Source organism: Strix aluco, chromosome 4 (genome assembly GCF_031877795.1).
Source record: "Strix aluco isolate bStrAlu1 chromosome 4, bStrAlu1.hap1, whole genome shotgun sequence".
NCBI classification, from domain to species: domain Eukaryota; kingdom Metazoa; phylum Chordata; class Aves; order Strigiformes; family Strigidae; genus Strix; species Strix aluco.
This window is the reverse complement of record NC_133934.1, coordinates 104,282,252-104,307,949: the sequence shown is the minus strand read 5'-3', so window position 1 is coordinate 104,307,949 and position 25,698 is coordinate 104,282,252. Positions and strand designations below refer to the sequence as shown.

General features: G+C 36.4%; 1 protein-coding gene across 4 annotated transcripts in view; it reads left to right on the top strand.

Moving 5' to 3' along the window:
* The window catches only part of SLC25A21 (solute carrier family 25 member 21), a 257,590-nt gene that overhangs the window by 175,475 nt on the left and 56,417 nt on the right, over positions 1–25,698 (top strand). For all 4 annotated transcript variants that reach the window (XM_074824668.1, XM_074824665.1, XM_074824666.1 and 1 more), the window contains one exon: positions 13,690–13,773. In XM_074824668.1, coding sequence (XP_074680769.1) covers positions 13,690–13,773 — 84 coding nt within the window. The remainder of the gene's footprint in view (positions 1–13,689; positions 13,774–25,698) is intronic.

Below are 25,698 nucleotides of genomic sequence, written 5' to 3'. Positions count from 1 at the left end.
GGTGCTTATCTTCTAGATATTTTTTTCACTTCTGAAGGCAGCAAGTCATATGTAATAGATGTTTGCAACTGGCTCTATCATCTATGTTGAAGAGCGTCTTCAAGATATTAATTGAAACTCCACACAGTCATAGCCCTTGGGACGGAAACCAAATGACAAGAAATTAAGCAGGTCAAGTGCTTCTTAGTACACAGTCCTGACCATGGGTAGGAAGTTTGCAGGCTACTTAGGGGTCATTATATCAGCAGATTTGGACATACATTACTCTTGTGATCATCCCTCTTATTCTTCAGACATAATTTATAACAGTGGTGCAGACATTGAACCATTCTGACTTCACATATTCATTAAAAGAAAATTAGTTTCTGAAGTCATACCATATTTCTTCTCTGTATTTCAGGAAAGTTATTTTTGTGCACACATATACTCTAGTGGTGAGAAGGAAAACAGCAATTGCTCAAGCATGTTAAACAGAACAGTGAGCAGAGGACTGTCTTTGATCCTAAAAAAGACTTTAAGACATGTTAAAGATGCCACTTGATATTAGAGATGAGATGTGATTTAAGTCTGGGAAACCTCTGAAAACTACATACCTCTTTGTAATATTTATTGCTCAGGATACAAAGTCCTACAGAAGTACCTCATATATAGTTAAAACATAGGTTTCTAATGTATTTTTGCCCAGAGGGGTTTGTGGCTGCCCCCTCCCTGGCAGTGTTCAAGGCCAGGTTGGACGGGGCTTTGAGCAACCTGTTCTAGTGGAAGGTGTCCCTGGCCATGGCAGGGACGTTGGAACTAGATGATCTTTAAGGTCTCTTCCAACCCAACCCATTCTATGATTCTATTATTTTTAAACTGCTTTTATTGTTAATGGAATTTAAGCGATATAATTTGATCTAGTACTGTACAGTAAATGAATAGCATATAGTAATTCAGATATTGTTTCTGTCTACATTATCACTATCCCTTCAATGCAGTAGTAGAGAAGAAGGGAAATTTGCAGAATTGCAGTGCTTAGACATGACAAGGAAGGAGCAGAGGCAATGATGCATTGCTTGTATTTTGACCAATGACTGCCTCAAGGTTTTCCATCTGCTCAATATATAGTGTTTTTTCAGGACCATACTCTTCTCTCTACCACCTATTTTCATAATTTTGCTCACTCCCTGCACATCCATCAGTCATTTCCCTGTGATCGACTTTCCCTATTTGCCTTTTTCCCAGACCACAGGCTCATAGTGAAAACTTCTTGCAACAAAAGCAGCAGTGTTTGTCAATTGTGAGACTGCGGTTTCTGCTGCTAGTTCCAATGACAAGTTGGCATCTTGTGACCTCTAATAAATGACTTCTAATAAATTGGCAGGTGATAAGTCTCTTAGCTGGTAGACAGGATGGCTGTTTGCATTTTCAAGAGAGTCTTGAAACAGAAAAAGGCTAAAAACTCTCCCCTGCATGTAATGAAACTTCACATTTCTTTCTGCAGACCTTTATGGTCAGCCATATTCTTGGGAGGGGTTCAGGCCACAAGTTGGACAAGTTGTAGATTTTTAACAAGGATAATACCAGTGCACTCTGCAATATTTAGGTACACTAAGTCCTTCTCATACCTTAGTCTAGTCACCTCTCAGGCATAGCAGGGAATGTGGGATCCTGGGGATCCTTGGATTCCTATTTACATGCACAGACTACATTGCACAAAGATTAGACCCACAGTGGGGCAGCTAAACCTACTGTCAGTGTTATGTCACATAGCAAACCAGTAGCACACACTATGGCTACCTCTTTGGAAGAAGATAAGTTATGCTATTCTTCTTCCAAATTGCTAGCCATATAGTTGCTTCTACCATTAGCTAGCATATGTGCTAAGAAAAAGAGGAAGGGAGGTGGCACGCCTACATGTTGTACACTTAGGGTTTTATTTATTGCGCTCTTACTGTTTGGCATTTGGCATATTGGACAAATAGCAATTTATGGACCAACAAAGCCATAATCCTACTCATTATATATAATAATATATATAGTAATTACTATTAATTCTGTATAAGCATGCAGAAGCACTTTTTCTAAGAGTCATTTTTCAGTAAGCCCATTTTTTTTATCAGTAGGCATTCAATAATTCAACAATTCTGTTAGTTTTATCTCTGGGTCCATGTAACGCTACTAAGACTTGATTAAGTGGGTGTATGGAAAGGTACTGTATGTGGTAAAGAAACAAAGCAGTAGTCCCTGAGAAATACTGCATGGCAACATCAGAACTGCATTTTCTTGTGCCTGTTTTCGAGTCCTTGGGCTCAATAGCTGAGTTGGATCATCCATGTTAGTGTAGTCTGCCAGTCTGCCTGCCTGCCTGCAGAAGAATGTGGGCAAAATGCTTTTAAAAGACTGCTGTGACTGTACAAAATGAAAGGAGTTTTTCTAGCTTCCAACTGGTGGTTAGTGAAATGGTTTGTTTTCTGAGATAGACATCACTGTAACAGAACCTGAAGATACTTCCTTGATTTGAAGATTTACATGGAATCAAAAGGAATCATTCACCATTTCTTTTTGGAAAAAACAGTCTTTAAAAGGCACAAGGCTGCAAACAAGCAGTAAAATCTGCTGAGAAGTATAACCTCCAGACTACTGTACTGTCTGCTACCCACAAACGCTTTGCTGAAATCCTCTCTCTTTTTCAAGACTTGTCTTGCTTTGTACCTTTAAAATTATCAGCACTTGGAAAAGTCTTGTTAAATCTGAAAGAAGTTCTGTTTTTCTTTAGACTTAACAATGTTTCAGATACTGATTAAAAAGGGAACTCTCCCTTTATTCCTGAAGTCGGTAAGAAATATTATGGAAAATTGCGTTAACTCTTGCAAATCCCTCTACAACTATAAAAGTACAAATGAGATCGTCCCTGCTGTTTCAGTCAGGCCTATGAACCTCAGAGCAATAGGATATTTATAAGAAAATTCCAGACATAGCAGTGGTGCCGTGATCCATATGACCCAAAGTTTCCAGTCTTTGTCTATCCTCCTGTCTTTAAGGAAAAACAGAGGGGCATAAAATGAAAACTTGGAAGATCACAAATCATTGTTATGACTCATTATAATGAATGATTTGTGCATTACTTTATGGAGTAGTTAGGTTGAGTTTGGGGAAAAAAAGAAACCTTCCTTTTTAATTTTCACCACTTTATGCCAATTTTCAAGCAACTGTCTTTCCTAAAATAACAACACTCTTTTCTCCACACTATCCCGGGTAACTAGTGAATTTTTTCAGCTGGGAGAGTGTGTTGTGATATAAAGGTGCAGCCTTGCACGGCTGTTGTCAAGAGCCTGTTAGTGTTTCCATTACAGCATTAAGTCTTATTTTCTGGCGTTTAAAACTGGGCTGTAAAATACTTGAAGTTGAACTTTGGCAGTTTTCAAAATGTATTTACAAATAAGAAAAATATTGTCATTGGGTGGGGCTTTTTAGTTCTGTGAAAAAATAGTATCCTGACAGCTTTGTAGCAACTGTGATTCACAGTTTTGGATACTCAAGTCTTCTGACCACAGCATACAACCTGGATTCTAGATTCTCCTGAGTTTTGTTTAGCATTATTTTTTGTTGTTAACTAGTAATAATATAAGAGTTATTAGAAAAATAAAAATAAATCTACAGAAGTCTGAAAATAGCTGCTGTTTTTCCACTACATTGAATTATGTGAGAACTCATCTTCTTTATTTTTGTAATATCTTCATATGGTGAATTAATAGGGTATATTTCCAGGTATCAAAGGTTTCTCTTCACTTCCTAGGATAAATTTTATTACACAAATTTTCTGAAAGTATGGTTATGTATGTGCAGACTCTGAAAGACACTGGCAAGCTACCATTTCAACACACAGCAAACTTTCCTTAAAGTTATGGGATTTTTTTTTTTTTTTTTTGCTTTTTTCAGAGGGAAGTGCACTGTTTCAGATAAATTGCATTACAGAAATCAAGAGTGTTCCAATATTTTACTAGTTTTACTTTAAGTCACCACACCAGAGAAAGTCATAGCACTTCAGAGGAAATTTCATCCTTAACTTGCCTTGTTATGCCCTACTGTATGTTAAGAATTGCTGAGGTCGCTCAGCACTGGCTGATAATGAATTCCATATAAGCTGTAATATTGGGGCACAGCTGGGTGGGTAAGAGTTGAGTTTCAGTCTTTAACTCAGAATTTCCTCATTTTACTAGTTTCATTTCAAAAGGTAATGCTGCTTTAACGGTGTACATTTTCTGTCACTTAGCCATACAATTTAAAAGAAAAAAGTCATTTTTACATGGAAGCAGCATATGCATAGTAGGTAATGTCCATGTTATGTATATTAGCTATTATTCATTTTAAATGGTTTGTCTGTTGATAAGAAAGGTCATGTGAGTTAAGGTTTTCAGATACAGGGTATTTAGCTGTACTTTTCAGTAGAGTAAATCTGATTGTATCCCTTCCATTATTTTAAAAATCTCACCCACAGTATATTAATGAAATTGTTTCCCTTTTAAATATTTTCCAGCACAAGCATAGGAGGTTGGGTGAACACTCAAAACTAACACTTCTTTCAGCAACTCACAATTTCATTTTGGCTATTTTCCACTGAAAATGAATTTTTATTTCTGTATGTGACCATTTCTTTCCTTTGAGAGAAAAGATATTTTGGGTTATCTTTCCTACTTTGACCACAGGGAGCAAGTGTAATGTATATTTTGTTGTGGTTTGCAAATTTTTGGTGCTAAATCATTTTAATACAAAAAAAAAAATCAGAATACACTAAGTTATGATGGGATTGATCTCATCAAAGAACTTAAAAGGCTAATGAATACTGAAAAGTATTGAACAACCCTCCAAAAAATCCTCCCCCAAAATCTTCTTGCCAGAAAGCCGCAATGATTTTCCTGCCTTCTCAGAAGGAAAGTGCTGTGTGATTACCGTAGGGGACACTGAAATCAAAGCTTTGTTGAGAAAACTATGTAGAAATACTTGGCCCTTTCTATAGGAATTGTTGAAGAAAATAGTGACTTTTTCCTGTGGGGTATCGATCTTAATTACATTTTCCTAAACTGGAAGAGTTTTAGAACAATGCTTACTGTTTATATTTCAGGTATTGTCCAGTAAAAACCAATAGTAATTACTCATTTGAAGCCTTCCTGTGGCTTATCAGATACATGTTTTATTTTACAAAGCTGCATTAAGTTTTGTCTTTGCATCGTTCTGAAGTAATAGAGAATACCCTTACTTTTTAAAGGCAGCAAAATTATTCCTCTAATCTGGTATCATTTAATTGATAGATAAAATTTCATACTTGCATTTAAATTTTTCAAAGGCTCTAATTTGCAGAGACTCAGTAATGGATTCATATATCACAGTAATATCACAAGACACAAGAATGGCTCTACGGATTAGACTAAAGGTCCATCTAGTCCAGCAGAGAGAGGTCAAGAGAGGATATATATTTTTGTAATAGAAGTTAATCTGAGATAAGAAACTGGACAGTTTTTAAACAGACATATGTTACACAATGAAATCGGCCAAACCACATTCTCATTTTTCTCTCAATCAAGACTGAATACTGGGGTCTTCATACAATTAATCTAATACCTGATTTCTTGTAAAATCTCTTCTAGTCATTAGTTTATATTCCTCATCACTTTGTCTGTTGTTTCTTTATAAGCTGTTTTGAAGGAAAACATACAAGACTTTATCCAAAAGTAATGAAAACCAGACTTCTTCTGTTGATGTATTAGGCCACGAGTGGCTACCCATATTTAAAATCAGAAAAATAACTTCATCATCTCCGACAATACAGAATTATTTCTTGTGGTGCCATTTTCAATTATTTATCCAGTTTAGATAAGGTGCAAAAAAGTCCATAGGTTTTGGGGAGTTGTTTTTACTTAGGAAATAGAGATTACAAGAGGTTTCAGAAATAAACTATCACTGTAAAAAACAAAATGCTGTTTTTAACGTTACTGATTTCTGCAGATTCTTTCACCAGTGTAACTAAGTGCTTTATACACAAGAAGATGTAAACAAAAACCACAAGCAGTGTTTAAATTTTCCTATTATTTTTACAGCTGGCACTTCCCAGCCAATTTTACCTGCATGAGATTATTAAGATTACACATATTGCATGATCTTTCACACAGAATATTGTATGATCTTTCAAATATAGCTGTCCCTTTACGATCATCACTGTCATCTTAAGTTATGTTCAGAAGTTTTATCCAGGCAGCCAAAGCAAACTTTCAAAGACAGAATTGTGCCTTCACAGTAGCCATGACACTGACAAAGAGGCCAGGGGAGCCGTTCCTGCCCTGGCAGGACTTTTAGATATGCTTTTCACACAAAAGAACATTAGAGCAATTTCTAAAGGATAATAACGATGTGTGCTGTTTGCAGGTCCGTAACTGAGAGGAAAGGGCGGTACTTAGCAAGGAGCCCATAGAAGCCCACAGCTGCCAGTTGTATCTGGGACCCCAGAAATACAAGAGCATAAAAGGACTCAGAGGCTGGGGGTTGAAGACAGGAAACACTGTGCACGTGCAATAAGTGGGGAGGACACCAGCTCGGAGACTCATTCCTTAGTTTCACCTTGCTGTGAAACACGCAAGTGTTCTTGGTATTTTCATCCTTGAAATAAAAGGGAACTTGCACAACATCATAGCTACAAGTATGCATGATGTTTCTCTAACCAGTTTTTAGTGTGGAACGACAAAATTGTAATTTTCACTAAACTTTTTGTTGTTTTGAACTCCTTCTCCACGCACACATTCATTGATGGAATTAGATTATTAAAAATATTTATGGTTTGAATTTAGTTTCTGCTGTATTTCTTTCTTGGGAAGGCATTAAAATATTTGTATGTAACTGTCATGACTAGTTATTTTTTTTATTCATTAGCAAAATTACCAGAGTAGATTTGCATGAAACAGTTACATGGTTTACTTTGACCTGCTTCTGGTCAAGTTTATTTTTGCTAAATATTCTCTTCTAAAACTACACATAAAGGAAAATTTCTTTCTGATATTATAGCTACTGTGTGTTTGTGCCATGCACATAATGGAAAAATTACTGCAGGAGAAAAAAGTAGAACAGTTTTTCATTAGTAGCTGACAAAATACAGCTTTTATTTCTAGAACACTTTATTACACTCTTGGTATATTAGTACTGCTTCCTTTTTCCTACTGATATTTTTGATGGAATGATGTGCTGCTTAGCTTGAATATAAAAGCAAGAAATAGAGGAAAGTCATCTATAAAAGGAATAGGAAGTACGGGAAAGATGTTCTTTTTCTGATTAGGGTACTTTTGTCTGGTTTAAGAATAAGACTCACACTCAGAGAACTGACCAAGAGTACCAGTGAAACACCTAAGCCATTTTGTCATGTTTAGGACTTCAATGCTGCAGTTCATTCAGGGAAATTGTTTTTAAAAAATCAGAGTAAGCCACGCATGGGACGTTCTCATCATCAAGGCTGAAAGAGTTTAGACCAATTGTTTCATGATGGTTTAAATAAATTGCCTTTAGCTATCCTAAAGGGGTGTGGCAACTGATTATGATCTTATTGGATTTAAGTTTTGATCAGAATAGCCAATCTGTTCCATCTAAATTTTGTGCTAAATCTGTCGTTGATCTAGCTCTGACTTTTTACTGTGAATGTACTCCTTATTCAGATGGAGGTGTTTGCTTCTTTCTCATCCACTGTTAATGTTTCCTCCTATTGCCCTACTTATATTTCATGGCAGTTTCTGAACTCTTTTTGTCAAAGTATAAATTGCTGGATAACCAATCAGATAGGGAGAGGACAGAAGACCAGATCAGGACTGCAATAAGGCAGAAGTCAGGTGTGGAATGCACAAATTTATGAGTTGCAGTGTTTGATAAATACTTTGGTAAATGTGAGAGTTCATCAGTTTGTGTTTGTAGCTTTTCATTTGACCATCATACCTGTACCTGATGTTCTAACTCACATGAAAGTAATCTCTGCAGAGAATTTGAGGTTTTAGAGTATCTTTACATTATTTCCATTATTACTATTCTTTCTTAAAAAAACCCCCATGTTCCTCCAAAAGTCATAGACTTGAATAAACTAACAAGCATCATGAATTCCAACAAAGTGGAATTCATTTAGATGAATTCTGAAATCTTTTTTTTGTAATACTTCTCTACCCATGGTTCTGGTTTATTACTTGTGAAGTAAATGTGAACTTTATGAAAAATTCTGCGATTAGATGGAGGCAAATCTATGTCTCCTATGGATAATGATTAGAATAAGTTCTATTCCTTGCCTGTTCTCTATGCTACTACTTTATTGTATTCTTATATGGCTTTTGCAGTCAAATAATTATCATAGCAATACTAAAATACTTAAAATATGATCCCTGCACTAGCAAAATTTATATCTTTGGCCTAAAATAATTGAGTTTTTTTATTTTGAAATGTAATATTCAGTTCTTCAACAGCTCATATGATTTATTGTTAAAATAAGTGACAGAATTATACTTTCAATTTAGTTATTATCCTGTAAGTAACATAAGCAACTCAAAGAACTTGAGCCAAAAAGTGAAATAAATTATATTATCAAGGTCCATTTTGCAGTGCAAAGTTTTGCATGAAATCTAAGCATCAGTAGATAGCACTAACTAGTAGTAACACCTGAATAAATGTTTAAGTTAGCAAATCAAAATCTTTTTAAATTATAATGCAGTTATTTTTTATTATAAGCATGTGAACTGTTAAACAATGTATATTTATATAAAGCTTCAGACTACGCATTTTTTATCAACTTATGCTGGTAGGGGTAACTACAGCTAGGAGTGTCTGAAATCATGGGAATTACTGAAAGTGCAAAAAAGCTATAAATGTTGTTTTCAGTTTTCCAAAGGCTGTACATTTATTTAAAGGTTGTTTTAAATTTAACATTGCACAGATAATTTAATTTGTTTTGTTGTTATGTCACACAACTCTTCTTTTCTTTATAGCATCTAAACACCTCAGTACCTGAGGTTATTTGCTTTGATACTGCATAAGTCACAGTTGTGGAGGGAAATGTTAGGAGCTTTATTCAAAATAGAGTAGAACATATGATAAAATTAAGACATGTGAAGAGAAGGAAAATACAGCTAAGACTGCCACTTGTTGGCAAGCACTGCCACATGGTATAAAGCCTGGTTCTCTGAGTCAGTGTTTTTCTTTCCCTCTGAACTTTGTGGTTGAGGAGCTAGTCAGCAGCATTGCATAAAAACACAAGAAATTCTGGAATTTACGCATGAGGGTATAGTCTTTGCAAAGCCAGTGGCAAGAATTTGGTGAGTCTAGTCTGCTCCACATCACATTGCGGTTGTCCTGCATAGCTGGGATTTAACTGCTCACTATCTACTTGAATCTAGATATGAAAATACTGGTTTCTTCCTTTTAGATTTTAAGATTACTAGAACGATTTCAGCATGAATTGGAGATCTTTCTCCAGCCCAGATCAGTAAATAAAAGGGGGGGATTGCTAGGTAATATTGTGGTGAAGAGACTTTAAACACTAAATGCCTGGATACTGTAGTGGCAGACATCCACAAGACAGCTTTGATGAAATGTTCAGCAAGCATGAACAAAAAATTTAGCAACTGATAGAAAGAGAAAAAATATTTCTTTTTTTTTTTTTTTTTTTTTTTTTCTTTCCAGAAAGCACACACATCTGCTTGTTCACCTATAGATATTGATTATGTTAGAAAAGACTACTTAGACTTTTGCAGTAGGAGGGGGACAGGAAAGCATCCTGTGGACTGAGGATTTTATAAAACTCAGAATAAAATACTGGCTGTTATAAAACCAACAAGAACTGTAAGTTAGGCATTGGAAACAGATACGTGTGTTTATGTAGAGTCATTGCTCCACAGTGTGATGTATCACTTGTTCAGTGGTAAGTCATTCAGAGAACTGATGAAAGGGCTGAAGCATCTTCTGCATTGTGGGATTTCAGACTGAGCCTATTGGGAGTTATTGATCAAGGTCTGTTATAACCATTAAAAATGCTTTCTCTTGTGCTATCAAAATAAGAATAATTTAGGTTTATTCATTTCACAAGTAGTAGTTGTATTGCTGATTAGGGTGGATAAGTTAAAATATTTTCATGGTTTTAGATCATACAGAGTTTTCAATGAAAATGCTGCCTTTTGAACAGACCCCAAAATCTCAAATGGTTTTACATGATTTCCACTTTCTGAGATCCCAGCTATGTGTCTTCTGGGATGAACAAGGAAGGACACCGATGTTCTCTTCTTAAACAACATCCAGGACACTTTTGTATCAAACAAAGGTACTGCAAAGGCACTCTTCAGTCAAAGAGGGCACAAAAGACCAAGGCCTGTGGGCTGCTGCTACAAGCCAGAAAGAGATTGTGAGGTCCCCCATGGTGTGGGAGGTGGAGGTGGGAACTGCAAGGAAGAGCCAAGAGGGTAGCAGTAGGTGCCGGGAGTGATCCCGGGTCAGAAGAGGTAACCTGGGGGCCAAAGTGCCCCCACAGCTCTGTGAGCATTCCCAGCATGAGGGTGCTCAGTACCACAGCATTTTGGCCAGAAAGCCAAGAAGCATGAAAATGAGATAGGAGGAAAGTTAGCCTGATGATCATTTTTAGAGTGATAAAGCTCTCGGTAAACACGCAACATATTGGGGTGCCCAGTGGCTTCTGATGCTTGTTGTATGCTAGTAGTGAGTAGCAGGTCGTTCATCCCCATCCTGGAAAAGCCTCTCTGCCCATATGTCTGTTCAGCGTGTCTCTGAACGCTGCCTGAACGTTCTTCTTTTCAGACTTCAAAATAATAAATTAGATCAGAATTTAATGCCCCGATTATATTTATAGAAAAAATTATCTTTTTTGTTCTAGCAAAGCTAATGACATACAAGGTAAGCATCCAGCTTTCAAAAATGCATGAAATTCAGTGGGTTTATAATGCTTTTAGAAAGGAATGGATTCAAAGCAGAGAAAGCCATTATCTATCCCCCAGTTGTGTTCATTCCTCTAAACAATCATCAAAACCAGGCCAGGTTGTTTTTTGAAGTGAATGCTTTCACTCTTCTGTATTATTAAGATTACTAATACAGGCTGCTCCTGCCTCCAGAAAAGCAAACAAACATTTTTTCAGCTCTTCCCTGAGCTTCTTATAACAAGTGCTGGTGATCAATTAGCTAGTTCATTAAAAAGTTACACATGATTTTATTGAGGCAAGCAATTCTGAATCAAAGAACCCAATTCGCAGATCTAGGTTGAAGCACATAATTGGCATGTATTTTAGGATCACTGTTAAAGCTATAAAAAAGATTTACTAGAGAAGGAATGGATCCAAAAACCCTAAAGGAAGGAATATGTTATTTGTGTGACTCAGTGTTACAAATGGACTCATTTAATACTAAGTTCTTATCTACATTACAACAAAAAACTGAAATAAATGTAAAGCTCCTTTGATTTAACTTCTTTAGCAAGAAGTTATCCTTCATCTGATACACATAAATTACATATAGTATTACTGCATTTCTTCTGCTATGATTTTCATTATTGCTATCAAAGATGTATTTTTATTATATCATTTAAATTTAGTTGAGAAGTTGACACCGAGTTAACTGTAAAACAAAATTATAGAAGTGTGTTCACCATGTTGTTGAGATTGACAGTGAGTCTTGGATTAAAGCTCCAGTTCCACAAACAGTTGTGCATGCACGACTTGGTGGGGAACCTTACACATGTGCTAGTAGGACAGGCTTGAGCATTTGCAGGGTGAAAAAGAGGGAAGGCACATTATTCAAAGGATGTTTTAGAAACAGCGATGCTTTGTTCTGAGTTTACAAGCGGGCCAAATCTTGAAACTTGAGGAAAAGAGTTTGGGTTAAGAAAGCTTTATTTTTTAAGTACTTGGAAAAAGCTATTTACTGGTGGGTTTTTGCAAGACTTCTTTAAGCAAAAGAAAGCCATTTTTGGTTTTGAACTGAGAGGTATAAATAATCAAATCTTAAATATATTAAAATGTGCATAGAATCTACTTCCTGTTATAATTTTGATTGCTTGATTGCCACAACGTAAAAGCTTCTGTAGCTGATATTACTGTTGGACTTTGTGTGATGGCATTGAGGCTTTTTTTTTTTTTTTTTTCAACTATTAGCCTTCCCAAGGGTTCTTTTCAGACAAAATGTTATGCATCAGCTCTTATTTGAATGTAAGCCTATTGAATAGCATTCTCCTCTCTGCCAACTTGGCAGCAAGTTCTTGTGCTAATAAAAGAGGTTACCCCAGATAGAGATCCCAGATGTGCCTGAACTACTTTTATTAGGACTATGGAGGGGCTCAGGGTTTCCTTCTAACTGTTTTCAAAAAAGGTGTGGGCTTGCCTTCATAATTGCCCAGAATTGTATTACATCACTGGAAATTTTTTCCTTAAAGTGAATAAAATGTTGGATGTGTTAGCACAGAATACAGCTTAGGAAATACTGATGTTCAAAACAATGAATGTCTTTTGCCACATTTGCCTTGATTTGACCCTACTGAATTCTGTTGAGAGAGAAGAGAACATTGCTATTTAACATTGAGTTAAAAATACCTTTGTTGCTACGTATTAATGAGATTCAGTATCATGATTAGACTAAGTAACAATAGATGTTTCTCAGAGCAGCAACATACCTGTGGCATAGGACATGCTTGCCTATGATGTCAGTTATTTCTTGAAACTGTAGAACACTATTTGTTGTGTAGAATTATTATTGAACTTAGTGATAAAGCCAACTTAGTGGCTGCCTGATATGGGGCTAATGTAGTCTGGAATTGCTAACATCAAAATTCTTTTTTTTTTTTTTTTTTTTTGTGAGTGTTATTTAGGAATTAGGAATTTAAAAATAAGTTTTATTGCTAAAAATATATTCAAAATTTCTCCATACTATTTAGTTGAATACGCTGGCTGCAGTTTTAAAACTTCAAGAAATGGGGTAATCTAACTGAGATACTTAGTAAAATAATATAGTTTGTTAAATTTACTGTTGCTATCCATAAATCATAAATAATAAGACGTTTACAATCTTAAATCATAATCTTGATTTTCCTTTCAAGGCCACAAGCTTCCTGTTGAAATCTTTATTGTTGTCAAAATGTGAATAGAGAAAACAAGGTTTTAATTAAAATAATTCATTGCTTGCTTTTATTGTTCATCTTATTAAATTATGAAAAATGAATGGTGCTCTAATTTCTGGTCATGTCTCTGGTTGAGTTTTATTGTCATTGTGCCAGATACAAAAAGAAAGAAACTGCACAGTGGATTAATTTCATAGTGAAACACATGATAGTATTCCATTTCAGATTTTCAAAACCAGGGTTTGACTCAAAGACTCCCATTAGTTTCAATGGGCTTTGGATCTGGCACAGGGTTAACAGCTTATTTTTCAAACAACTAGAAAGAGGTGTAAATGTCAAAGGTGATAGCTATACTGTGAGTTCCATAAACTACAAAAAAAGTTACTACTAAAGCTCTATTTTTCCTTAGTTTAACAGCTTCTATGAAAACAGTGTTAATAAGTATATCAGGAACAGTATATAATAATGAATCAGGTACGTTAAAAAACCTTTAAAACTCCTTTTATATAATAATTGGAAAGTTAAAAGTGACTTAAAATCCCTGACTTCTCATGCTGTGATGTAAATTGTATTTTTTTTAGGTTCCAAATTCAAAGAGGGAAAACTGATCCGACTGGTTACAAGAGCCTGGGGGACTGTTTTAGGACTATTTTCCAACGAGAAGGGTAAGAGTATATGTTTTTAAAATTGTCAATTTTATGTGACCTTTTTTAATCACCCATTTTCCAGACATTAGATCCTCTTTATATTCCACCCTTTTTTGCAATTGCCAGAATTTGGCAAACACGCACTGTTACATAACGAGCACAATTTAAAATGTCTTAGCATTACTTACACTCACAATACCAAATTTTGCTGTTAAGATATGTTTAAAGACCAGAACACACAGCTGTGTAGAGACACTGGGGCAAGCATTGCTTCGGGACTGGGAGCAGGATGGCCACATCAGTGTAGTGCAGGATCTAGGCTCTTGTATCTTGTCCTGGTTTTCTGAGCTAGCTCAGCCTGAGCCATTACCAGTTCAGTGAAGTAGTTGTTTCCAAGCTCTGATGAACTGGCATTCCCAGTTAAATGTGGTAGACAATGTTTCCAGGACCTACATGAGCAAAATTCCACAGCTTTTCAGTTTGACAGAATATGGAAAAGGATTTATGGTCCTTAGTCACCTGAATCATACTGTCTTCAGAAGGTACCGCTGCTCCAAGCCTGAGCTCCTCTAAGTGACTTGGGCTCTGATCCAGAAAGACATTTAAATACACGCTTAATTTTATGAGCAGTCCAGTTAAAGCCAGTGAAGTAATGGGACTGATCATATGCTTAAAGTTAAGCCTGTTATCCACAGGAGCTCTTCAGGAGCTAGCCTTTAATCAAGGTAACTCTAATTAGTAAATACCAGGTTTGAGTAGCTGGCAGGCTTTCCATAAGAACTTTGTAAATGCAATAGCAACCCATTTTTCATCCATATATTCATCAAAATGGAACTGTTCTTACATATAGTGGCATAGATGCCACGTATGGAGGCAGCATAGGTGCAGTGATGCAGACTTCTTGTGTCCCCAAGCTGTACTAGAAAAAGAGAGAGGTGAGACGAGCAGTAAAAATTAAGAACTAGACCAGTTTTGGTTCTTGCAGTGAGTTTTAGCTAAGCTACACTACATCAGTATGTAGATATAGAACTGGATGGTTTGAATTGCTAAAGTAGGGAGATGTAGAGAAGTTTCATTAAGGTGTTGAGAGAGGAAGTTGTCACATTTGCCCTTATCAGTGGTAAATTCATATTTGATGAAAGACTAATGTTGTGCAATATCATTACAAGGCATTAAAAAGCTTAAAATCTAAAAACATTTCACAGAAATGATGGTTTCTGGGGTTTTCTAAGCTGAGGATATGTTAATTTTTACTGCTTCTCAAAAGAAAACTATGTTTTTGCAATAAGAAAGTATTAATATTTACAATCATGTCAATCTATTTTTAAGTACAGAACTAGTTTCAGTATTTAAGTCAGTGAGCATTAAATGCTATTTATCTCATCCAAACTCACTGTTATTTTGTTGAAGTAGTCACAAAATCTAAAATTTAGAATGGGTAGGCATATCTGGAGAACGAGTCTAAATCAAGAGACAGCTTCCAAGTTAATTGATTTTAGGGTCTTACTTTATTACCTATATGATTATATTGTGTAACTGGATATTTGTACAACCCATATGTTTAAAATAACAGCAGAACACTGCAAACTTCAACGTACCATACAAAATACAGTTCCCTTACTATTTGGGGAAGGGGGATAAGGAAACGAATAATATATGTTTCAATTGTTTTATATATTGTGATTTTCAAATGCTTCTCAGAGATGTAGCTGTTACTTATTCTATGGATTTGACTCCATCGTTATTTTCCCAGTGTTCACACACAGTGATGCCTAACATGCATAAGCTGTTTGACTGTGGAGAAACAATGAAGGGTCTAAGCACAGTAGCCATCTGTGAATGAACTTCCCAAAGGAGAGATTGGGTTTTTTTCTTCACAAGAATGCTTGTGCACCAATGTTGGAACCAAACCAGAATATTTTTTTTATATTTTTATCAAGACATGACTCTGTAAGCAGGAAGATTATTACATTAAATTATTATATATTTAAATCACAATTTAGCAGTGGATTGCACTAAATTTCTGTCAGGCTAGAGCTAATACAGGTTTTACTTGCTTGTTGCAGAAGTATATTTAGGTCAATACTGATCTAAACAAAAAGCAAATTCTATGAATACCTATTTTTCTTCTGGAAGTTAGGTAGAGGCAGAGGTCACATTTAAACAGTCATCAGCAGGAAAAAAGGAGATGAATCTCAAATACAATATAATCTTAAATTTTGGCTAAACATAAAAAAAGTAATCAACTAATCCTGAAAAACCTGTTTGACTCCATGAGTCTTGCATTCCCATCTGCACAGTTGTCCAGTTTCTGGAGCATAGTGATTATGACACTTGAGAGGGAAGTGAGAGAGGTGACTGCATTTTAGTTAGTGGAAACCTTGAATCATGATAACCCCTTCCTTTGGTGACCACAAAAATATGCAAAGAGAGCACCAAGAAGGGACTTCACGTTTAGATACCAAGCAAACAAAAACAATTTACTAATTGTTCAGCTTCAGATGTGTAAATCTGGGAGAAGGGTGTAAGAAATTCATTCATGCCTCGTGTTTATTTCATATTGGCAATATGACATCCCCTCATCAGTGTGTGGGATTTTTAGAGTGATTTTCTGAAATATCTAATTCAGTCTACGCTGACTATAAAGAGTCTAGACATCTTTCTCCACCACTCAGAATTCACTACTGACATATGGGATTTTATGTTAAGTTGACAACAAAACAATCTAATTAAATAAAGGAACGTAGTGGGAAAATAAATGTTACTAATGCCCTACTCCTGAAAAAGTTTACATTTGGGAATAGTGCTTATGCTCATTTGTACTTATATTTTCAATAGTAGCAACTACGGTGAGTTAGAATGTCAGGGCCCAGTTCAGACAAGACACTTCCTAATGCCTTAATTTTATGACCTTGTTATGTTGGGGTTAAGTATGCAGAATCAGCCTAGGAAGTACCTATTTTTATGAATACATATGCAAATGTTTCATTTCCTGCAATGCCTCATACTGATAATTAACCAGTATTATGTTACTACAGTATCACAGTAGCAATCTGATGATTTCATGGAAAGCTTCTTCATCACAAAAAAAGGCCAGGATTTCTTTAACCATCCCTCTGATTTTCTCCTCATTATAATGAAAAGGACAGAGGAACTATTTCCAATCTAACCACTAACAGAACACTGTCCTTTTCAAAGAATCTGAAGACTCCTTTATCTTCACAGAATAGTAAAAATTTCTTAACCAAAAAAACCACAGGGAAAAAAGCCCCACAAAATCTCCCTTACCCAAACTTTGAGTGGCTCTGTAGATGGAAATAAATTTTCTCCATGGGGAATTAAATTCTTCAAAGAAGGATCCATCCCTTGAACTCTTTTCTTGTCTTACAAGAAAATGGGAGCCACAAAACATAAAACTTAATTGAGACTCACTAAAGGAAGGCTCAGTTGAGCAGAGCATTAAAGGTCACATAGCTTTCTATTAAAGGGAGGCAGGAGTATTAACTTCAGGGCTTTTGCAAGCTTGTGTTGAGCGCGTCCAGTTGCTGCTGACTGCACAGGGGCCGTAGCAGTGTGAATCCTCTTAGGTGGTGAGCAACCTCTGCTCAGCTGGATTCACCAGGAGCCATGCGTCCGAGCTTCTCTGGTTTCGCTTAGGACATGATGCATGAATTGACAGATCTTTGACAGCAGAGGTAAACCCACCAGGAGCATATCTGTTTATTGAGGAGTGACAGCTTTATAGCCAACATAAAAATAATCTGATGTTTATTGGGGAAAATGTTTGGATACAGGATTAACTGAAACCATTAATAGAGAAAACTTTTCGTTCTTTTTAGATCCTGCAAATAAGAGGTTGGATTATGTTAAATGACTGATTTTTGTATCATCATCATCTTTACTGCATTTGTATTCACTCATTTTTTCTTTGTTAATTACTTAGGTTTTAATATGAAATGTAAGAATAAACCAACGGTCTAGCTGAATGTATATGTTGCATTTATATTAAAGACATATGGTGTTGTGTCTCATATTAAGAATGGAAAATTATGCCCATCTGCACTGTCTTAATTTGGAGTTACAGCATTAAAATGATGGATGCTGTTATTTCAAGTCTGTAAACAACTTTGTTCTTATAAACTTGGATTTTCATGGGCTCATAATTTTAACAGTAAACGTTCTGGGTTACAGTTGGCTTTCTTGGTAAGCACTCGGTCAAGAAACCTGTTACTTTCTCATTCATTGGTTACCTTGCCTGAAATAGTAAGGGTAGTAGTGTCCTGGTTTCCAGTTTTATAACTCAACATTTGAGTAAGTTACAGTTTAAAGTGCTGTTAGCCTTAGAACTAGATGGTCCTGGGAAAGTACAAAACACAATTGTCATTGATCATTTGAGATGTCATCACTTTTGCTGAGTTATTTGATTATTTATGTTGAATTTGGTTTTGGAAGGAGCAATTACCTCCATGTTTACACAGCCCAATAGCTTTATAACTATTCCTGTCTTGTTCTCAGCACCACCTTACCACTCTCTTGTACCTATAATTGTCTGTATGATCACACACCTTTTTTTAATAAGCAACACCCTGAGTCATACATTTAGTGGGATTAGGTTATAAAGCTGCACAAAACTTGTCAGCTATGGGTGGAGTAGGTGGGAGAACAGCCAAGACTAAGCAGGAGCTGGATGAGTGCGGAGTTGTCAGCAAACATGCAGATGCTAGAGGGTTCCTTACTTACGTGATATCAGCGATCATTCATCAATTAAGAAGTTTATTAGCACTCTCCTTTGTCCTGCCTCTATTCGTTGGCTATCTGTCATGGTAACAAGAGGCCTGGCTCTCCCAGCTGGCTGCAGATGATACTCTGCTTCTTCGAATTGCCAACAGGTCAGGGAAGGAGACTTGCAGGATTGCCAGCCCTGCAGGCAAGCACCGGCCTCTGGCACTCACCAGCAATCATAACCACCCATTCCTGGGGCCCAGCTGGATGTGTGCTCTTCCAGCTGGGCTGAGGAGACCTATCAAAGGCTGCCAAACAAGTGTTATACAAGATACAAATACTTGGCTACCCTGCACCTGAATCCTTCAATGAAATTGCCAGCCAGGGAGGTATGACAGAGTCAGTCATGCCAAAAATCCCTTTTCCCAATGAGCAGTTATGAAGCGGAGATTCATTTCCACTTACTGGAGGCATACATTCTTGTGGTATCAAAAGACCAGACTTTAGGCTGTACTTTAAGTGCTCCGCGGAAAGCAGAAGTGATAGATTAAGGAGTTATTTCCCCCCACAGCTACCTGCCCCACTCTTTGGTTTCTTGTTAGCACTTCATACCAGGAGGAGCAGAAGTGAACTTGGACCCATGCTTGCTTGCTACCTTTGAGAATGTTGTTTCTTAGTAGAGATCCATCTGCACTGCCAGTTTCAGAGACTGTGATCTTGCAAACTGAAGTGCAGGCATCTTTTCTCTTCTGCACCCACTACAGGAAGAGTAACTTCCACCTGAACACTGAGGAAGGTCTGCTACCACTTGTACTTCAGAAATATCTATACATAGATCCATCTCTTTTATAGCCCTGTCGGCCTGACTCACAGTTATGAACTTGTAATACTTGTACAAGCCTTGCTAAAATGAGACTGGGGGTGCAAAAAAGGGCACTACAGTACCAAAATGTCTCTCTGTCTCTATCCCGATGCATCCCCATAGTCCATAGTATATTGCTAATTTGCTTTCTCTTTATCCCACACATTGTAGCATTATTTTGTGGGTCACATTATGCTACACTGGCATCTTCCTGCCATACTATTGTGTCTATTGCGGACTTCACTAAAAACCTGTGATTTAGAATATGAGAAATAATTATCCAGTCCTGTGTGAAATAATATAATCTGAAACGTAAAATGTCATTTAAGCCTTATAACACCTTGCTGAATCGAGAACTGTAACTGAACTTGTGAAAGACAGTGTATTGGCTTAAACTGTAAACCTGTGTGAAATCTGTTGGCTTTTGTGGATAAAAATTAAAGTTGTAGAGCTGAATTTTTAAACCCTTGTGCTTACTTTGCATATCTTTAAAGAAGAAATGCTCAGTGTTAAAAAAGCTAGTATTTGCATATTTTCAGGGAGCATGAGCTTGCAAAATTTAGATAAGGATGTGGCAAGGTCTCATAGTACATAATTAAAATTATCAACTGTTTAATCTGTCCATTTGCTTTTGGAAGTGAGTGATTCCATTTGTTTTGTCATTTTTTTCTGAGACTTGGCTCTTGCAGTCAAACCATGACCACTCCTCAGCAAGTTCCCTCATGCCTGTGCAGTTTGGAAGACAGGATTCACGTGGCCCTGTGGGGAATGGGGATCACAGATCTGCAGTGAAAGTAAAAAAAGTGTCTTAGCATAGACTTTACGTGCCTCATGATAAAAGAATTTCAGAACTTCTTCTCGGTAATTAGAACGAGTTCCTTCTTCATAATCCATGACATATATACGCAGAGTAATAGATCTGCTTTCCTTGTGACTGTCCTTGTGCCATTTACTCTCACTTTACCCCATGTCTTACTCTACATAGACCTACGTGCAATATCTGGCCTTACCATTTTCAGTTCCATTTGGTTATCTATAGTTTGTTTGGACTTGTGACTTAAAACTCACAGTTTTGTTCTTACTCCAAATGGGTGCTAAGCCATAAAATTTAAATGATGGTACAGCCTTGAGTAAAATCATCATTAAGACTAATTTCAAGATCAGAGAAGAGGAAGGCAGAAAATCTGACTTACAGAACTTTCCTGATAATTTACTTTAAGATTGTGATTTATATTATGCTCACAAGGTTTTAGATAAAATATGGCCACAAAAGAGACATCTTTTGTGTGTCTATATGAAGGTCATATGCATTCTGCTTTCTTTTGTAAATAAACATTCACATTTGGTAATTCAGTTTTGTCTCATTTCCCAGTAAAGACAGAAAAATTCTCAGGAAATTGTGATGCCTCCTTATGTTTTAAAATGGATGTACATATGTGTATGCATACCTATTTATAAAGTGTTCATGCATTCTCTTAGTCTAAAAGTAGATAAAAATCAACCAGTTCCTAATCCAGTGAAGTTTTGCCAACAATCCCAAGTGACTATATGCTTTTGCAAGACTAGTCAGTCATGAAACAAAGATGATACTTGTTCTTTTAACCTATAGATCTCAAAACACTTCACAGAAGGAAGTACCACTATCTCAACTGTACAGATGGGGATACTGAGGTGTAAAGTGCTAGGGAATCGAGTAGATCTGGACTGGAGCATACACACAGGTGGTTCTCACGGAGCAGCCTGATACCATGTCATTTCTTTGTCCCACAGTAGCATGTTAGTAGCAAAGCTCTGAGGAACATGTGTGTTGGATGTAAAATTGCATTCTTTGATACAGGCTCCTAATTCAGAAGGGGTCTGAAGACTTATTTGGCAATTCATTTTGTGAAGTAGTTTGTCTGAGGACATACATGGAGGCAGTGGCAGTTTTAAGCATGAAGCTGGATATCCTGACTTGATCGAGGCTAGTGCCCCATTCAGTGGATTGTGCTGTCTCCAGATAGTCAGCAGTATTTACAGTGATGTTACTGTCATGAGGTTTTCATCATCCCCTTCAGTCAGCAATTCTCTGTGCCTGACTGGAAGTTCCCTAACCTCGTCTTCATATGTTAACACTTGAAAACATACGAGATGGCTCTGGAATGTGAAAAACTTCTACTCCCAGTTTTATGTGTGTGGCTCTCTGAAATACAGCGAGGTTGTACTGGTGTAACTAAGGGTAGCATTTGGCTAACCACATTTTTATTACTGATGGACACACATTTCACTTGCAAAATTTGATCTGGTATATATGGCAACACAGTAAACAAGGACACTCTTTTAGAGAAAATCTCCTGAGAATCATATGCTTTAAAGATGAAACATATTCTTATTTATTTCCCATAGGAACAGAACACTATAAAATAATGTAAATCTTATATGTACCTTAGAAGTAAACAGGCCAGACCTTAAATGGCATTAGTCATTATTGTTTGCTAAGGCCACTGGAGGTACACCTGTTTACATTGGGTAAGTGTCTGTTCTGTACTTTTTAAAGGTCCAAATTGGGGGTTTTTTTAAGTTTCAAATATATTCATAATCAGAGTGTTGTAATCTTAAAGTTATTATTTCTTGAATGTCTCTATTTTTTACTAATATAATGTAAATAGAACTCATTATAGTATTAGTATTTACAGCAGTAACTCTTACGGGCCTCAGTCTGGATTCAGATGACTGCATTGTAAGATGCCTATACTTACAGTAGTAAGAATATACCTATAAGAATTGTTTACAATCCATTTTCATCTATCAACTCTAGTTAGCAAAAGATCAGCAGAACTTAAATTTTTAGTCCTTATGATTTTAACATTCAAGAATATTTAGCATTATAGCACATTAGGTTCCTGTTGGTTTCAAATATTTTGTTTAAATAGATCAGTGTAATAATTATGCTTCTAAAAAAACTCCTTTTAGTCTAGTGTATGGAAAATATACTATGCTGTATCATCAGATTCTCTGAGTGTGTTTATGTTCTCTGAATGCAAGGAGCATATCTCCCAAATTTGGTAGCCCAGGATAATGGCCACAAATTTCTTCCACTTCAGTAACTGGTTCAGTGTGAGGGGCTGCAGTATTTCACAGCAGTGACAGCAACATTCCCTGGTGTTCCAAGCAGAGGTTTGCCCCTGGGGCCCTGCTGGGGACATTTCTGCCCGGCACCATTCACCCCGCTTCAGGCAGTGATGTGGTGCTGCAGCTGAGCCCCAAAACCTCCTGTGCCTTCAGGTGCAGTCCCTGCTGCGTGGAGCGGAGGGGTGCTCCACAGGCAGCCAGGCTGCTGCGCCGAGAGCCATCTAGAGTTAGAAATCTGGGAAGAGCTTGCACAGGGCATGCCATATATGTTGCCCTTCTCTGGGGCTTCCTTGGCTCCCAAAGGGCTGTATGAAAATTTTCAGCTAGTGAGAAGCTTTCAGGTCAGGAACCAAGACCCGTCTGACACTGGTCACAGCCAGGGCTGCATATTCTCCGAGCAAGGATTTCATGAATTAGTGTTAAAGTGGCTCAATTAAGCTCAAGTCATACTTTTGGATCATGCCGCTTTTTGGGGGTCTTTCCTTACACAACTCACTTGTTCTGAAATGGTGTATGTATTGTGCCATCAGAGTCTCTGGAACTGAAACCTGTATTTAAAAGGTGAGAAACTGATTCTAGCCCTGATGGAGGGGTGGAGATCTCTCAAATCTGAGCCAGTGCAAGGCTGTCGTGCCCAGCTGCCGGCAGATAAAAGGATCTGAAATCTATCTGAAACCTCTTTCTTATCAAAGGTAATAGCTCTGAAACCTGATTATGACATTATCAATAGTCAGCTGTCAGAATTAACTATTTATCTGTTATGTAAATCTATCCATTAACATTTAACATAAACACAATAGTGGATGCATCATGAGATGCAAAATTAATTGTGGTTATGTGTTGTGTTTCTTTAAAAAGCAAATTGTTATTTACTTTGTAATTCGGGCTTCTAGTAGCCATTAATTGTTAACCTATTCTTTAAAAGAAAAATTCCACTGTGTCCAGGGAAAAAACAGTGACCAGAGAACAGATAAATCACTTTTATGTCCTTAGAACAGCTGACTTTACACTTTTATTACATTGTTTGAAAAAGCATCTTTTCATCTGGAAGGAATCAGTTTAAACTGTGATTGTCAACACAACGAAACCAGCTTTCTGTTTAAAATGGCTGCTTGTGAAGCTTAGAACTACAGTTTTGCCAAGATTTTCTTTACAGACGTTAGTTACTAGAATCAAGAGATTTTAGATGGGATGTTCACAGGAAATACCTGGCAGACAGCATAAAATGCAAAGTAAAGCATTTTTATTTAAGCTGTAGGAAGCATGCATGTGAAAATGAGCATCAGTGGTTTAGGCCAAAAGCTTTCTTTTTAAAATAGGCGTTTATAAATTGTAGTTTGAAGAGGGCAAGAGAAGAAATACTAATTAATTTTTTCATGTCTTTTGGCATATTTCTTAGACTATATTTCATACTTATTTATAAATACACTAATATATCTCTCTAATCTTCATGTCTTCACCTCATCTAATTTAGTTTTCTTCACTGGTTACATCTGAAAACACAGCTTTGTCTCTTTTATGCCAATCCTTTTAATTACTATAGTCCTCGGTTGTTTATTTATATATAAATCTGTTCAATTTGAACCTTTAAAATTTTTAAATGTCAAAAAAAATGCAGGTGAAGATCCTATGCAAAATAAAGTATTGCATTCAGTGATAAAACATTTTCACTCCAGAAATAATTGAACTTTATATTATATACTTTTGCTCATTGTTTTAACTGTAAATTAAGAAGATATAGTAAGACCACATCTACCTATTAGAATAGGCAGAATTTTTTTCAAATTTTTTTCAGGGTAGGTTAATTATATGTTACTTACAATATTTTTACTAACAACTTTTTATTATGCCATACTCTGAAAATATAGGTATCCTTATTTTTTCCCTAATAAATTATTTTGGTTTCTTTTTTAATCTTGGAAGATGAATAGCGTTATATGAGAAACTTCTAAAATACATCTTTGTTAGAAACACAATCTTTCCCTCACAGGCTTCTTTTTGTTGAGTCACACTCAACAACTGCTGTTGCAGCAGTAACTGCTAGGTATGCTGATCATTTCTCTCTAACACCATTACCAGTCTCTCTTCTCTTTCCAATATTCTTTACCCAAGTTGAAGTCTTCCTGTATATCATGCTTCACATTCTGAAAGAAATTTTGCTTAACCCAAAATAAAAAGGCAATGTAAATAGCTATGAATATTTGACAGTTATGTAGATTTTCCGTGGAATACATCTTAAATAAAACAAGGTAAAATGAGGAATTAGCATCGAGTATGGAAGTATTTTAGAAGAGTGTATTTTTGTATAATGCTAACTCATACTTCAGGGCACATTGCATTCCGTATGACTCTGAGAATCAAACTGTGAAAAATAAATAGTTTATTTTGACTGTTATGCTATTTGCCTCTTCAAAGAAAATAAAATTCTAAATACGTATGAGGTTGGTATTTTTAGTTTTCACGTTCTTTGCTTATGCAACTTTACTTACAGCCCACTGTGGTTCTTTACCCTATAGATAACAATACTCACTTTAATGCAATAAAAATCATTCTATTTAATTATAAAAATGTCTACACCAAGTGTAGTGCATGTATAACACACTGCATCTCCTTACAGGAATGCATGCATATAAGCACAGATAAACTGTACCGTTGCATTCTGTCTATCCAGCATAGAAAGCTGCTTTCACAATAAGCCGGCAGGCACTTCATAGTAAATTTCTAAAGCTTTCATGTAGCATACGGGGCAGTAACTCTAACTGAAGCATTGGCTCCAGCTATGAATACAAGATCAATTCCCATGGTTTTTTTTTTACAGCTTGCCTTCAGTGTTTGTGTGTTTTTGCATATTTTGGCTTTGCCTGAACTTGCATATACACTGTTTTGTAGCTGACTATCATGCACTGGGTGTCTCAAGTACAGAATGATTTTTTAGGGTTTATTTAATCTGATATATGGAATTTTCCAAAATAAGTAAACACCTCTGCATCATAGGAATTTGGTAGCCAAACCCAATACATCTATTCATTGTTCTTTGTGGCAATTGAACTCTACAGCAGGGACAAATACTTCTACACTCCTCATGCCTCCTAATCTAGGCAGGGGCTCAGATTACTTACTGTTAAAACATTTCTTAGTGAAACTCATTTTTTTTCATTATTTGAATCCCACATAAAATTCTTTTATATCCTGACTTAACAAAAATCAAGTTTTGATCAATGCACCTTCTTTCATTTGCAAAACCCCAT